The sequence below is a fragment of the Oncorhynchus tshawytscha genome, linkage group LG31 (assembly GCF_018296145.1).
Source record: "Oncorhynchus tshawytscha isolate Ot180627B linkage group LG31, Otsh_v2.0, whole genome shotgun sequence".
In the NCBI taxonomy this organism is placed as follows: domain Eukaryota; kingdom Metazoa; phylum Chordata; class Actinopteri; order Salmoniformes; family Salmonidae; genus Oncorhynchus; species Oncorhynchus tshawytscha.
This window is the reverse complement of record NC_056459.1, coordinates 23,260,635-23,275,371: the sequence shown is the minus strand read 5'-3', so window position 1 is coordinate 23,275,371 and position 14,737 is coordinate 23,260,635. Positions and strand designations below refer to the sequence as shown.

Genomic DNA, 14,737 nt, shown 5'->3' with positions numbered 1-14,737 from the left:
TCCCAATATATTGCACTACTTTTGACCACATAGTGCACTATACAGGGAATAGCGTGTCATTTGTGACTGTCGTCAACGATTTAGGGGATAAGGGCATCACTGTGGTCCTACTCGTCATCGTCCATTTCGTTAATCAAGCTAATGTACTGAAGGGGGAAATTGAACCCCCTTCCCACTGAGAAAGAACAAATTCTGGATTTGATCCAAAGCTACTGTTTAGTCTTTGAAAAGTTAAACAAATACAATTCACCAAATGAAAACGACTCCAGTGAGCTACCTTGAAACCAACACTCCCCTGGAAGAGATTAACTCTACTCTACATGAAACTTGAAACTTTATCGCTATGGAAACAGAGCCACCAGTTGTGTTTACTAAGCTTGGATACCTAAGGAATGTGACATTAGTGATGACACAAGCTGGAGTTGTCTTGTTAATCCCAACATAAACCCGTCTTGGACTGCCTATGTGGTTTCAAATTATCTAGCTACATGCTCTCTTTGGCTTATAGGTACAGTTGAAGTCGGAAGTTTACATACACCTTAGTCAAATACATTTAAACTCAGCATTTCACAATTCCTGTCATTTAATCATAGCAAAAATTCCCACTTTATTTTAAGAATGTGAAATTTCAGAATAATAGTAGAGAGAATGATTTATTTCAGCTTTTATTTCTTTCATCACATTCTTAGTGGGTCAGAAGTTTACATACACTCAATTAGTATTCAGTAGCATTGCCTTTAAATTGTTTAACTTGGGTCAAACGTCTCGGGTAGCCTTCCACAAGCTTCCCACAATAATTTGGGTGAATTTTGGCCCATTCCTCCTAACAGAGCTGGTGTAACTGAGTCAGGTTTGTAGGCCTCCTTGCTCGCACACGCTTTTTCAGTTCCACCAACACATTTTCTATAGGATTGAGGTCAGGGCTTTGTGATGGCCACTCCAATACCTTGACTTTGTTGTCCTTAAGCCATTTTGCCACAACTTTGGAAGTATGCTTGGGGTCATTGTCCATTTGGAAGACCCATTTGCGACCAAGCTTTAACTTCCTGACTGATGTCTTGAGATGTTGCTTCAATATCCACATATAACACATAATCCAATAATTTTCCTTCCTCATGATGCTATTGATATCTATGATATCTATTTTGTGAAGTGCACCATTCCCTCCTGCAGCAAAGCACCCCCACAACATGATGATGCCACCCCAATGCTATTTTTGTTTCATCAGACCAGAGGACATTTCTCCAAAAAGTACGATCTTTGTCCCCATGTGCAGTTGCAAACCGTAGTCTAGCTTTTTTGGGGCGGTTTTGGAGCAGTGGCTTCTTCCTTGCTGAGCGGCCTTTCAGGTTATGTCGATATAGGACTCATTTTACTGTGTACCCGTTTCCTCCAACATGGTGACAAGGTCCTTTGCTGTTGTTCTTGGATTAATTTGCACTTTTCGCACCAAAGTATGTTCATCTCTAGGAGACAGAACGCATCTCCTTCCTGGGTGGTATGGCGGCTGCGTGGTCCCATGGTGTTTATACTTGCTTTTGTTTGTACAGATGACCGTGGTACCTTCAGGCATTTGGAAATTGCTCCCAAGGTTGAACCAGACTTCTGGACCTCTACAATTTTTTTTCTGAAGTCTTGGCTGATTTCTTTTGATTTTCTCATTAAGTGTATACAAACTTCCAACTTAAACTGTATATAGAGTCAGGGCTGAAAGTAGATTGAATTTGTTTTTACATATAGAATCCCTATTAATTCAATACCATCTCTGTGAGCATGGTCATAAAGAATTGTCATTTAACTGCAAAAATGTTTTAATTTTATTGCGGCATAAACACAACCAGTCATGATGTTTGAACCAGCCTGATTGTCAAATAGGCTCCATTACGCAGCTACCCGTTACGGGGCTACCCATTACGGGGCTACCCATTACGGGGCTACCCATTACGGGGCTACCCATGCACATTCATCCACAACATCCTACCAGCCTCCAAACAGTGGTGACAGTACTTTGGGCCCTGTATAGAATAGTACTGTTGCTCCAGCAGATCAACCAGTAGCTTAGCTACCTCATCATAACATCTCTAACTGCCTGTGAGAATTACTGTGGCCTGTTTTGGAGAGTATTGCACTTGTTAACCTTGTTTAAATTGTGACGGGGGAAATAAGAGGTTCCCAGGAAAGCAGATCCAATCTGATCTCATTTGATACAATCTGATTATCACGTAAGCAATGTGTCATCCCTCTTGGCTGTACTGAAATCCTAAATACAAGAAATAAGTCCTGACAGAGGGGTGGGGCACTGAGGGACATGAGGGTGTCTACATGGAATTAGGAAAAAGGAATAAGTCATTTCCTATTGAAGGACAATCAACAAACGTCAATCAAAACAGTGCTTATACGGAAATGAACATGATCATGGAATGGAAATGAATACTCAGTGTTAAATATCAGTTTGTCTCCATCGCTTACCGTGTGAATTATTTTATATGACTCAACTAATCATTAGATTCTAATGTTTGGACAGGAAGTCTTTGGAGAAGACTCAGTGACTTAGCCAGCGACGTGCTTTCAGGCCTGGTCGGCTCAATGATATTCCACATGGACAGCCAGAGAGGGAGAGCCACTGAAGTAAAACTAGAAAATAAATTCCACTTGACTATCAACACAGTGGCGATCTACCTCAATTACCCATACAATCAAGCCAATGTGGGCTGTGCAAATGTGGGGCTGCGCATTCACAACCACTTTTGTCACATGGGCGGGGTAGACAACGGGGCAGTAGCTCACCTCTATTAAGTGCAAATGCAATACTTAGAAATCCATCAATCTCTGGGTTTAAGTCTGTGGGGCCTCAATGAAAGTCAACACCCCCCTTTGTTTTTGCTGAATCAGCTTAAATTGATTTAGGGGCAGCTGATTAAAAGAACCAGGAGCATGGAGGGAACACTACTGCAGCCCTACCGCTGGTTTCTAAGAACTTCTAGAGGACGAGGGGGAGTAAACGCCTGGAGAAATACAAGGTGAACTGACCTGAGGGCAGCTGAACAAGGGTTTATTACCATACGGGATGTTCAAGGGGCTTTAGGTGTATTAAGCATAAGGGAATCAGGGCTATAAAAGTTAGAGCAGGTAGAGGTTGGTAAATAAGGGTTTTAATGGTCGCTTGCCTGAATGAAAGGGGAGGGGACAGTGCTATGCTGCATTGAAGGGGAGAGAGTATTGGAGGGGCATGTTTACAGTACCTGTAGCAGCCTCCTCCACTTCCGCTTTAGGTGTAGGGTATAGGAATCAGGGCTTTAGAAATAAGAGAGGTTACCTTGGAGGACCGATGATGAATAAGGGCTTTAGAGTGGTCACTTGCCTTTATTAAAGGGGAGGGGACAGTGCTTTGGGGTGCTGAATTAAAGGGAAGAGCAGTGGTGTAAAGTACTTAAGTAAAAATACTTGATACTACTTAAGTCGTTTTTGGAGGGATCTATACTTTATTATTTATACATTCCTAAAGAAAATAATGTACCTTTTATTCCATACATTTTACCTGACACCCAAAAGTACTTGTTACATTTTGAATGCTTAGCAGGACAGTAAAATGGTCTAATACACACACTTCGAAAGAGAACATCCCTGGTCATCCCTACTGCCTCTGATCTGGTGGACTCACTAAACAGAGAACATCCCTGGTCATCCCTACTGCTCTGGTCTGCTGGACTCACTAAACAGAGAACATCCCTGGTCATCCCTACTCCTCTGGTCTGTTGGACTCACTAAACAGAGAACATCCCTGGTCATCCCTACTGCTCTGGTCTGCTGGACTCACTAAACAGAGAACATCCCTGGTCATCCCTACTGCTCTGGTCTGCTGGACTCACTAAACAGAGAACATCCCTGGTCATCCCTACTGCTCTGGTCTGCTGGACTCACTAAACAGAGAACATCCCTGGTCATCCCTACTGCTCTGGTCTGCTGGACTCACTAAACAGAGAACATCCCTGGTCATCCCTACTGCCTCTGGTCTGCTGGACTCACTAAACAGAGAACATCCCTGGTCATCCCTACTGCTCTGGTCTGCTGGACTCACTAAACAGAGAACATCCCTGGTCATCCCTACTGCTCTGGTCTGCTGGACTCACTAAACAGAGAACATCCCTGGTCATCCCTACTGCTCTGGTCTGCTGGACTCACTAAACAGAGAACATCCCTGGTCATCCCTACTCACTAAACAGAGAACATCTGGTCTGCTGGACTCACTAAACAGAGAACATCCCTCATCCCTACTGTCATCCCAGAGAACATCCCTGGTCATGCCTCTGGTCTGCTGGACTCACTAAACAGAGAACATCCCTGGTCATCCCTACTGCCTCTGGTCTGCTGGACTCACTAAACAGAGAACATCCCTGGTCATCCCTACTGCTCTGGTCTGCTGGACTCACTAAACAGAGAACATCCCTGGTCATCCCTACTGCTCTGGTCTGCTGGACTCACTAAACAGAGAACATCCCTGGTCATCCCTACTGCTCTGGTCTGCTGGACTCACTAAACAGAGAACATCCCTGGTCATCCCTACTGCTCTGATCTGTTGGACTCACTAAACAGAGAACATCCCTGGTCATCCCTACTGCCTCTGATCTGCTGGACTCACTAAACAGAGAACATCCCTGGTCATCCCTACTGCTCTGATCTGCTGGACTCACTAAACAGAGAACATCCCTGGTCATCATCCCTGGTCATCCACTGCCTCTGATCTGGAGGACTCACTAAACAGAGAACATCCCTGGTCATCCCTACTGCTCTGATCTGCTGGACTCACTAAACAGAGAACATCCCTGGTCATCCCTACTGCCTCTGATCTGCTGGACTCACTAAACAGAGAACATCCCTGGTCATCCCTACTGCCTCTGATCTGGTGGACTCACTAAACAGAACATCCCTACTGCTCTGATTTGGAGGACTCACTAAACAGAGAACATCCCTGGTCATCCCTACTGCTCTGATCTGCTGGACTCACTAAACAGAGAACATCCCTGGTCATCCCTACTGCCTCTGATCTGGTGGACTCACTAAACAGAACATCCCTACTGCTCTGATCTGTTGGACTCACTAAACAGAACATCCCTACTGCCTCTGATCTGCTGGACTCACTAAACAGAGAACATCCCTGGTCATCCCTACTGCCTCTGATCTGGTGGACTCACTAAACAGAACATCCCTACTGCTCTGATCTGTTGGACTCACTAAACAGAACATCCCTACTGCCTCTGATCTGTTGGACTCACTAAACAGAGAACATCCCTACTGCCTCTGGTCTGCTGGACTCACTAAACACATGCTTTGTTTCTAAATGATGTGTTGGAGTGCCCCTTGCTATCTATAAAGAAAGAAAGAAAATGGTGCCATCTGGTTTGCTTAAAATAAGGAATTTGAAATGATTTATACTTTTACTTTTGATACTTAAGTATATTTGAGCAATTTCATTTACTTTTGATTCTTAAGTATATTTAAGACCAAATACTTTGACTTTTACTCAAGTAGGATTTTACTAGGTGACTTTCACTTGAGTCATTTGCTATCAAGGCATCTTTACTCAAGTATGACAAGTGGGAACTTTTTCCACCACTGAGGCAGGACATATTGAGGGGACAGATATTGGTGTGACAGGCATACCTGTGGTGGGTGGGGGCTCCTCCTTGTCTTGCTCCTCATGCCACTGCATGGTCCGGTGGTAGCTGAGCATCACCTCCCACAATGCCTTGCACAGGTCGCTCAGGCAGGGGACGTAGCTGTCTTGAGTGATGTGCTGTGGACCAGACGGGAGAGACACAAATTTTTAAAAAGAGAGCGAGACAGCAAGATAGAGAGACAGAGAGCGAGACAGCAAGATAGTGAGACAGAGAGCGAGACAGCAAGATAGAGAGACAGAGAGCAAGACAGCAAGATAGAGGGACAGACAGAGAGACAGAGGGGGACAGACAGAGAGACAGAGGGAGACAGACAGAGAGACAGAGGGGGACACAGAGACAGACAGAGGGGGACAGACAGACAGAGGGGACAGACAGACAGACAGAGGGGGACAGACAGACAGACAGAGGGGGACAGAGGGGGACAGACAGACAGACAGAGGGGGACAGAGGGGACAGACAGGGGGACAGACAGACAGACAGAGGGGACAGAGGGGGACAGACAGACAGACAGACAGGGGGACAGACAGACACACAGACAGACAGAGGGGGGGGGGGACAGACAGACAGACAGAGGGACACAGACAGACAGACAGACAGAGGGGGACAGACAGAGGGGACACAGACAGACAGACAGAGGGGACAGACAGAGGGGACACAACAGACAGACAGAGACAGGACAGACAGACAGACAGACAGACAGACAGACAGAGGGGGGACAGACAGACAGACAGAGGGGGACAGACAGACAGACAGAGGGGGACAGACAGACAGACAGACAGAGGGAGGGACAGACAGACAGACAGACAGAGGGACAGACAGACAGACAGACAGACAGACAGACAGACAGACAGACAGACAGACAGACAGAGGGGGACAGAGGGGGACAGACAGACAGACAGAGGGGACAGAGGGGACAGACAGACAGAGGGGACACAGAGACAGACAGACAGAGGGGGACACAGACAGACAGACAGAGGGACAGACAGACAGACAGACAGAGGGACAGACAGACAGAGGGGGGACAGAGGGGGACAGACAGACAGACAGAGACAGACAGACAGACAGAGGGGACAGACAGACAGACAGACAGACAGAGGGGACAGAGACAGACAGACAGACAGACAGAGGGGACAGACAGACAGACACAGACAGACAGACAGACAGGACAGAGGGGGACAGACAGACAGAGGGGGACAGAGGGGACAGACAGACAGACAGACAGACAGACAGACAGAGGGACACAGACAGACAGACAGACAGAGGGACAGACAGAGACACAGACAGACAGACAGACAGAGGGGACAGACAGACAGACAGAGGGGGGGACAGACAGAGGGACAGGGAGGGACAGACAGACAGACAGAGGGGGACAGACAGAGGGGGACAGACAGACAGACAGACAGAGGGGACAGACAGACAGACAGACAGAGGGGACAGACAGACAGACAGAGGGGGGACACAGACAGACAGACAGACAGACAGACAGACAGACAGGGGGGACAGAGGGGGACAGACAGAGGGGGACACAGACAGACAGACAGACAGACAGACAGGGACAGAGGGACACAGACAGACAGACAGGGACAGAGGGGGACAGAGGGGGACAGAGACAGACAGACAGACAGAGGGGGACAGACAGGGGACAGAGGGGGACAGACAGAGGGGACAGACAGACAGACAGAGGGGACAGACAGACAGACAGGGACAGACACAGACAGACAGACAGACAGACAGACAGAGGGGACAGACAGACAGACAGAGGGGGACAGACAGACAGACAGACAGACAGACAGAGGGGGACAGACAGACAGACAGACAGACAGAGGGGACACAGACAGACAGAGGGGACAGACAGAGGGGGACAGACAGACAGACAGACAGACAGGGGACACAGACAGACAGACAGACAGACAGACAGAGGGGGACAGACAGACAGACAGAGGGGGACAGAGGGGACACAGACAGACAGACAGAGGGGGACAGAGGGGGACAGACAGACAGACAGACAGACAGACAGAGGGGACAGACAGACAGAGGGGGACAGACAGACAGAGGGGGACAGACAGGGGACAGACAGACACACAGAGACAGACAGACAGAGGGGGACAGACAGACAGACAGAGGGGACAGACAGGGGGACAGACAGACAGACAGAGGGGACAGACAGACAGACAGAGGGGGACAGACAGACAGACAGAGGGGACAGACAGACAGACAGACAGAGGGGGACAGAGGGGGACAGACAGACAGACAGAGGGGGACAGAGGGGACAGACAGAGGGGACACAGACAGACAGACAGACAGAGGGGGGACACAGACAGACAGACAGAGGGGGACAGAGGGGGACAGACAGACAGACAGACAGACAGAGGGGACACAGACAGACAGACAGACAGACAGACAGAGGGGACAGAGGGGGACAGACAGACAGGGGGACAGACAGACGGACAGACAGACAGGGGACAGACAGACAGACAGACAGAGGGGGACAGAGGGGGACAGACAGAGGGGGACACAGACAGACAGACAGAGGGGGACAGAGGGGGACAGACAGAGGGGGACACAGACAGACAGACAGACAGACAGACAGACAGACAGAGGGGACAGACAGACAGAGGGACACAGACAGACAGACAGACAGACAGAGGGGGACAGACAGACAGACAGACAGAGGGGGACAGACAGGGGGGACACAGACAGACAGACAGACAGACAGAGGGGGACAGAGGGGACAGACAGAGGGGGGGACACAGACAGACAGACAGAGGGGGACACAGACAGACAGACAGAGGGGGACAGACAGAGAGGGGGACAGACAGAGGGGACAGACAGAGGGGGACACAGACAGACAGACAGACAGAGGGGACAGACAGAGGGGACACAGACAGACAGACAGACAGAGGGGGACAGAGGGGACAGACAGACAGAGGGGACACAGACAGACAGACAGAGGGGGACAGAGGGGACAGACAGAGGGGGACACAGACAGACAGACAGACAGGGGACAGACAGAGGGGACACAGACAGACAGACAGAGGGGACAGAGGGGGACAGACAGACAGGGGGGGGGACACAGACAGACAGACAGACAGACAGACAGACAGACAGACAGACAGACAGACAGAGGGGGACAGACAGAGGGGGACACAGACAGACAGACAGACAGACAGACAGACAGACAGAGGGGACAGACAGAGGGGGACACAGACAGACAGACAGAGGGGACACAGACAGACAGACAGACAGGGGACACAGACAGACAGACAGACAGAGGACAGACAGAGGGACAGACAGACAGACAGACAGACACAGACAGACAGACAGAGGGGGACAGACAGACAGACAGACAGACAGACAGGGGGACACAGACAGACAGACAGAGGGGGACAGACAGGGACACAGACAGACAGACAGAGGGGACACAGACAGACAGACAGAGGGGGACAGAGGGGGACACAGACAGACAGACAGAGGGACAGACAGAGGGACAGACAGACAGACAGACAGACGAGGGACAGACAGAGGGGGACACAGACAGACAGACAGACAGAGGGACAGACAGAGGGACAGACAGAGGGACAGACAGACAGAGGGACAGACAGACAGACAGACAGACAGAGGGGGACAGACACCGACAGTCTACAGAGGGGACACAGACAGACATACAGACAGACAGGGACATTTTCAGAGGGGACACAGACAGACAGACAGACAGAGGGGACACAGACAGACAGACAGAGGGGGATTATATACAGTACAGAGGGGGACACACAGACAGACAGACAGAGGGACAGACAGAGGGACAGACAGAGGGACAGACAGACAGACAGACAGACGGGGACAGACAGAGGGGACACAGACAGACAGACAGACAGACAGAGGGACAGACAGAGGGACAGACAGACAGAGGGACAGACAGACAGAGGGACAGACAGACAGACAGACAGACAGAGGGGGACAGACAGAGGGGACACAGACAGACAGACAGACAGATTACTGGGGACACAGACAGACAGACAGACAGAGGGGGGTACACAGACAGACAGACAGACAGAGGGGACACAGACAGACAGACAGACAGACTTTAAGGGGGACACAGACAGACAGACAGACAGAAAAACCATCAAGGCTACAGAGACAGACAGACAGACAGACACAGGGTCTGACAGACAGACAGACAGACAGACAGACAGACAGACACAGACAGACAGACAGACAGACAGACAGACAGACAGACAGAGGGGGACACAGACAGACAGACAGAGGGGGACAGAGGGGGACACAGACAGACAGACAGAGGGACAGACAGACAGAGGGACAGACAGACAGACAGACAGAGGGACAGAGGGACAGAGGGACAGACAGACAGACAGACAGACAGAGGGGGACAGACGGACAGACAGAGGGGGACAGACCGAGGGACAGAGAGCGACAGATAGACGCACAGAGGGACAGACAGGGGTACGGCTGATGCAAGCAAGACAGACGCTGATCTTCAAACGGTCTTGCAGCCAGAGAGACAGAACAGTGTGTGTGCGTGACTGACCCACAGACACCGACAGTTCAGAAATGAGCCTGAAACCATTCCAACGACCACAATGTCTAACACCAATGAATTCCCTGTGGCTGACTGACTGTAAACAAAAAGGACATTTCCATAAATGTATGTCTATTGCACACAGACCTTTATTAGGCCCTTCAAAACACTACCCACCTCTTGTGGGACATTTTCAGGCACAACGCAATGTAGTAATACTTTACACATTGGCCTATGTAAATGATGGAGGGATGAAGAGACTGCAGTTCTTATGACGCATATCAAAATATTGTTGATTATATACAGTACCAGTCAAAAGTTTGGACACACCTACTCATTCAAGGGTTTTTCTTTATTTTTATTAATTTCTACATTGTAGAACAATAGTGAAGACATCAAAACTATGAAATAACACATATGGAATCATGTAGTAACCAAAAAAGTGATAAACTAAATCTATTTTATATTTGAGATTCTTCAAAGTAGCCACCCTTTGCCTTGATGACAGCTTTGCACACTCTTGGCATTCTCTCAACCAGCTTCATGAGGTAGTCACCTGGAATGTTAACAGGTGTGCCTTGTTAAAAGTACATTTGAGGAATTTCTTTCCTTCTTTATGCGTTTGAGCCCCCAAAAATATATACATTTTTCAACTAGGCAAGTCAGTTAAGAATAAATTCTTATTTACAATGACGGCCTAGGAACAGTGGGTAAACTACCTTGGTCAGGGGTAGAACGACAGATTTTTACCTCGTCAGCTCAGGGATTCGATCTAGCAACCTTTTGATTACTGGCCCAACACTCTAACCACTAGCCTGCCTGCCACCCCGCCAATCAGTTGTGTTGTGACAAGGTGGGGGTGGTATACAGAAAATAGCCCTATTTGGTAAAAGACCAAGTCCATATTATTGCAAGAACAGCAAAGAGAAACGACAGTCCATCATTACTTTAAGACATGAAGGTCAGTCAATCCAGAAAATGTCAAGAACTTTGAAAGTTTCTTCATGAGCAGTTGCAAAAACCATCAAGTGCTATGATGAAACTGCCTCTCATGAGGACCGCCACAGGAAAGGAAGACCCAGACTCTGCTGCAGAGGATAAGTTCATTAGAGTTACCAGCCTCAGAAATTGCAGCCCAAATAAATGCTTTACAGAGTTCAAGTAACAGACACATCTCAACATCAACTGTTCAGAGACTGTGTGAATCAGGCCTTCATTATCGAATGTCTGCAAAGAAACCACTACTAAAGGACACCAATAAGAAGAAGAGACTTGGACCAAGAAACACGAGCAATGGTCTGAGTCCAAATAGTAAAGATAAAGAAAAACCCCTGAATGAGTAGGTGCATCCAAACTGTTGACTGGTATATATATATTATACAGAAGTCATGATGACAGTTGGAGCATTTTTGGGGTTTCTCAACTTCATTCAAAATAGGTAAAAATTAAAAACAGCACTCTATGGAAAAGGGCAAATGAGTGGAGTTAGGATTTGGCCAACCTCCACATAGACTCTATGCCCCGTCAAACCCAGTGGTGCACAGGACTCTGAGGCTACATACCTCACGGCCTGACACAGACGTGGTTTTCAACACCATCAGAGACTAAAGCTTCATCATTGCATTCTAAAAAGGTTCTGGAGACAGCAGAGCTTGTTCTCACCGGAAGTCCCGATGCCATTTGTTTTAAACATAGCACGTGTGTGCGTGTAAGTGCCCATGCGTGTGTGAGAACTGTTCCCTCTGCCAAGCAGGTGTAAATTACCGACAGTGAGCCACGCACACCGGGGTTTCTGCGGGGGAAACGGTGCATAGCAACACGGATCCCGGCTGTGGAAAAGCTAACAGGAGCGAAGGGTTCCAGAGCAATTTATGCATCACAGCCGTCTCTCTTTCCCCTCTCAGAATTAACCGCTAACCTGTAAATTAGACGACGCTAGGGTTCAGGCTGCCAGACCCCGTCAGCTGCCAGAGACCTTTGAGGAGAAAATTCATGATCACAAATAGCGAGTCGAGTGAACGATATCATTCAGTGACCTCCCGTCTCTAAAATAGCATGGCATTGAATCACTAGTGTTGCATAGCTCCAATGCTAATGGGCAACAAGGATCGCTATTGCCCAAACTAGAGTTAGAGTCGTAGTGGTTTTGATTAACATTGGCCAGTTCATGTGTATGACTGTTTATGTTTGTATTACACAAACATCACAATAAAGGAACAACTTTCCCATGTGGTGTTCTTTATTTTGCAATTTCCACATGGTGCAAATTAAACGTCGCCATGCCATAGAGCCCACGGCAACCAACATAAAAGACTTACAGGAAAGAGGTTGGTTAAATGTCAAACATTTACAGAGAGGGGAACGTTATAGGAACATTCCAGAATAATAATAGAACCTTCTATTGTTTTAGTACCTTTTGCTGGGTGTGGTAGAAATGAATCATCAAGCTCAGTCTGGAGAGAGAACACTAGCGCTTAGCGAGTCAAAAGTACTCTATAGAGCAGAGGTTCCCAACTCCAGTCCTCCCAACAGCACACATTTGTGTTATACCCCTGGACAGACTCACCTGATTCAACTTGTCAAGGGCTTGATGATAAGATAACAAGTAGAATCAGGTGTGCTTGTCCGGGGCCACAACAAAAATATGTATTGTAGCTTTTCCACAGCCATAGGTAATAGGGTGGTATTTAGGATGCACTCCTACAGTACTTCCCTAATGTCAGGATACTCATCAGCCATGACTTACTCGGTTGGTAAAACACCTCACATTAACATTCAACAACAGTCACTGGAATAATTAGCGTAGTTTAGCAGCCTTGTCTGAATGTGCTTAACTGTAGTCCTCCTGAACACACCTAAAAAATGTTTTGCCCTGAATCTCCTCAAATACCGCCTGAAATTCTTCCGATTGGAAAATGATTTTCGGATTGACACAGACACTGGTTTCATGGGGAAAACGGTCACATAACTATGTCTCACACATTGACTTTAAAAGTCACCTGTACAGTATAAAACAACCCCTGGCTGGTTTCCTCTACCCATATAACCCATGGTGTACTAATTTGCGCAAACTGTAGGAAAACGTTTTTCATTGAAAACAAGCATTTTTTTTATTGGACTGGTTTAATTAAGTTAGCTCCAAACCGTTTCCGTTTACAAGCCCAGTATGGCATCATAGGATGCAACCAGTCAGTGTTATCGCTGTCTGTCCCCTCGGGAGTCTAATAGAGGAACAGGATCAGGATCCTGAAACCATCACGCCTTTCTTCTCACACACACACACACACACACACACACACACACACTGCTGATTGCAAGATCCATTTTCATCTCAGCCCCTCCCACGCCTTTCCAATACCACCGTAACAAGTCACTGATGCATCAAGCATTCCCTTACTGTGGGATGTTATGAGAATGTTGCTATTATTGAGGAGTATCATGGGTAAATGCAAGGACAATGCAATATTCCAGTGTAAATTGCCTCCCTTTCCCATCCAAACCCAGTGCCTACCTATGAACAGTGTTAAATTAGTGATCCACATCCAAGCGGACAATCAATGGTCCAGCCCTGCCATTTGATGGTGATACTATCCTGCTACGGTAGGAAATATCACACCACGTTGCCAGGCAACTGGGACTAATTGTCAGGAGAAAGGGGCCGCAGGGGCTCTGTGATCTATAGTAGGTCTGATAAGAAGAAATCACCTTCTTGGCTTCTTCAGGGGGCACTGCCAGGCCCCTTCCAAGCCCCCCCTCAGGGGGACACACACAGACTCTACCCCTGGTCAGGGTAAGGTCACAGCTGGGTGTTTTCTCTCTGATCAAAGTGGCTCCTCAACACCTCCATAGGGCAGGTTGGATCTCAGACTTCAGAGGGTCTGATGTATGGAGAGACATCCCAGATCACTCCATATGATACATAGTGGATCTATTTTAAGAGGATGGATGCAGTGTATGCCTACGCTCAGCAGCATAGGGACTTGTGCATAGGGATAGTGAGCTGCGTGGGGGGGCATGGTTTTTAGCCAATACACTTCCACTTCCATTTCAGATGTAATCCTAGTGCTTTTCCCAAAACTGCAGGTGATTAAAAAAAACAGCACCCTGCCTGCTAGTCAGCAATCTGCAGATCTGCCGAGCCAGAAAAGCACATCATGGTGTCCTCCTTCTCCATCAAAGTGCAGCTAGACTCCTCAAGCAGTGGTGACACTGGCGAGCCACTACAACTTCCCACACCTTGGGCAAGGTACCATGATGGTTCACTCCGAAATCAAACTTTGTCAGAAGTTTTCAGACCTGGACTGTGGACTAATGTTGAGATGATTTCACGTCTCAATACTGTGAGTGGCTTCAGGAGAAGTCTCAACGTCCTTAAGTGGCCCAGCCAGAGCCTGGACTTGAACCCGATCGAACATCTATGGAAAGACCTGAAAATAGCTGTGCAGCGACGCTCCCCATCCAACCTGACAGAGCTTAAGAAGATCTGAAGAGAAGACTGGGAGAAACTCCCCAAATACAGGTG

General features: G+C 48.0%; 1 protein-coding gene across 2 annotated transcripts in view; it reads right to left on the bottom strand.

Moving 5' to 3' along the window:
- The window catches only part of vps50 (VPS50 EARP/GARPII complex subunit), a 229,402-nt gene that overhangs the window by 123,621 nt on the left and 91,044 nt on the right, over positions 1 to 14,737 (bottom strand). For both annotated transcript variants that reach the window (XM_042310186.1, XM_042310187.1), the window contains exon 13: positions 5,662 to 5,794. In XM_042310186.1, the coding sequence (XP_042166120.1) occupies positions 5,662 to 5,794 (133 nt within the window). The remainder of the gene's footprint in view (positions 1 to 5,661; positions 5,795 to 14,737) is intronic.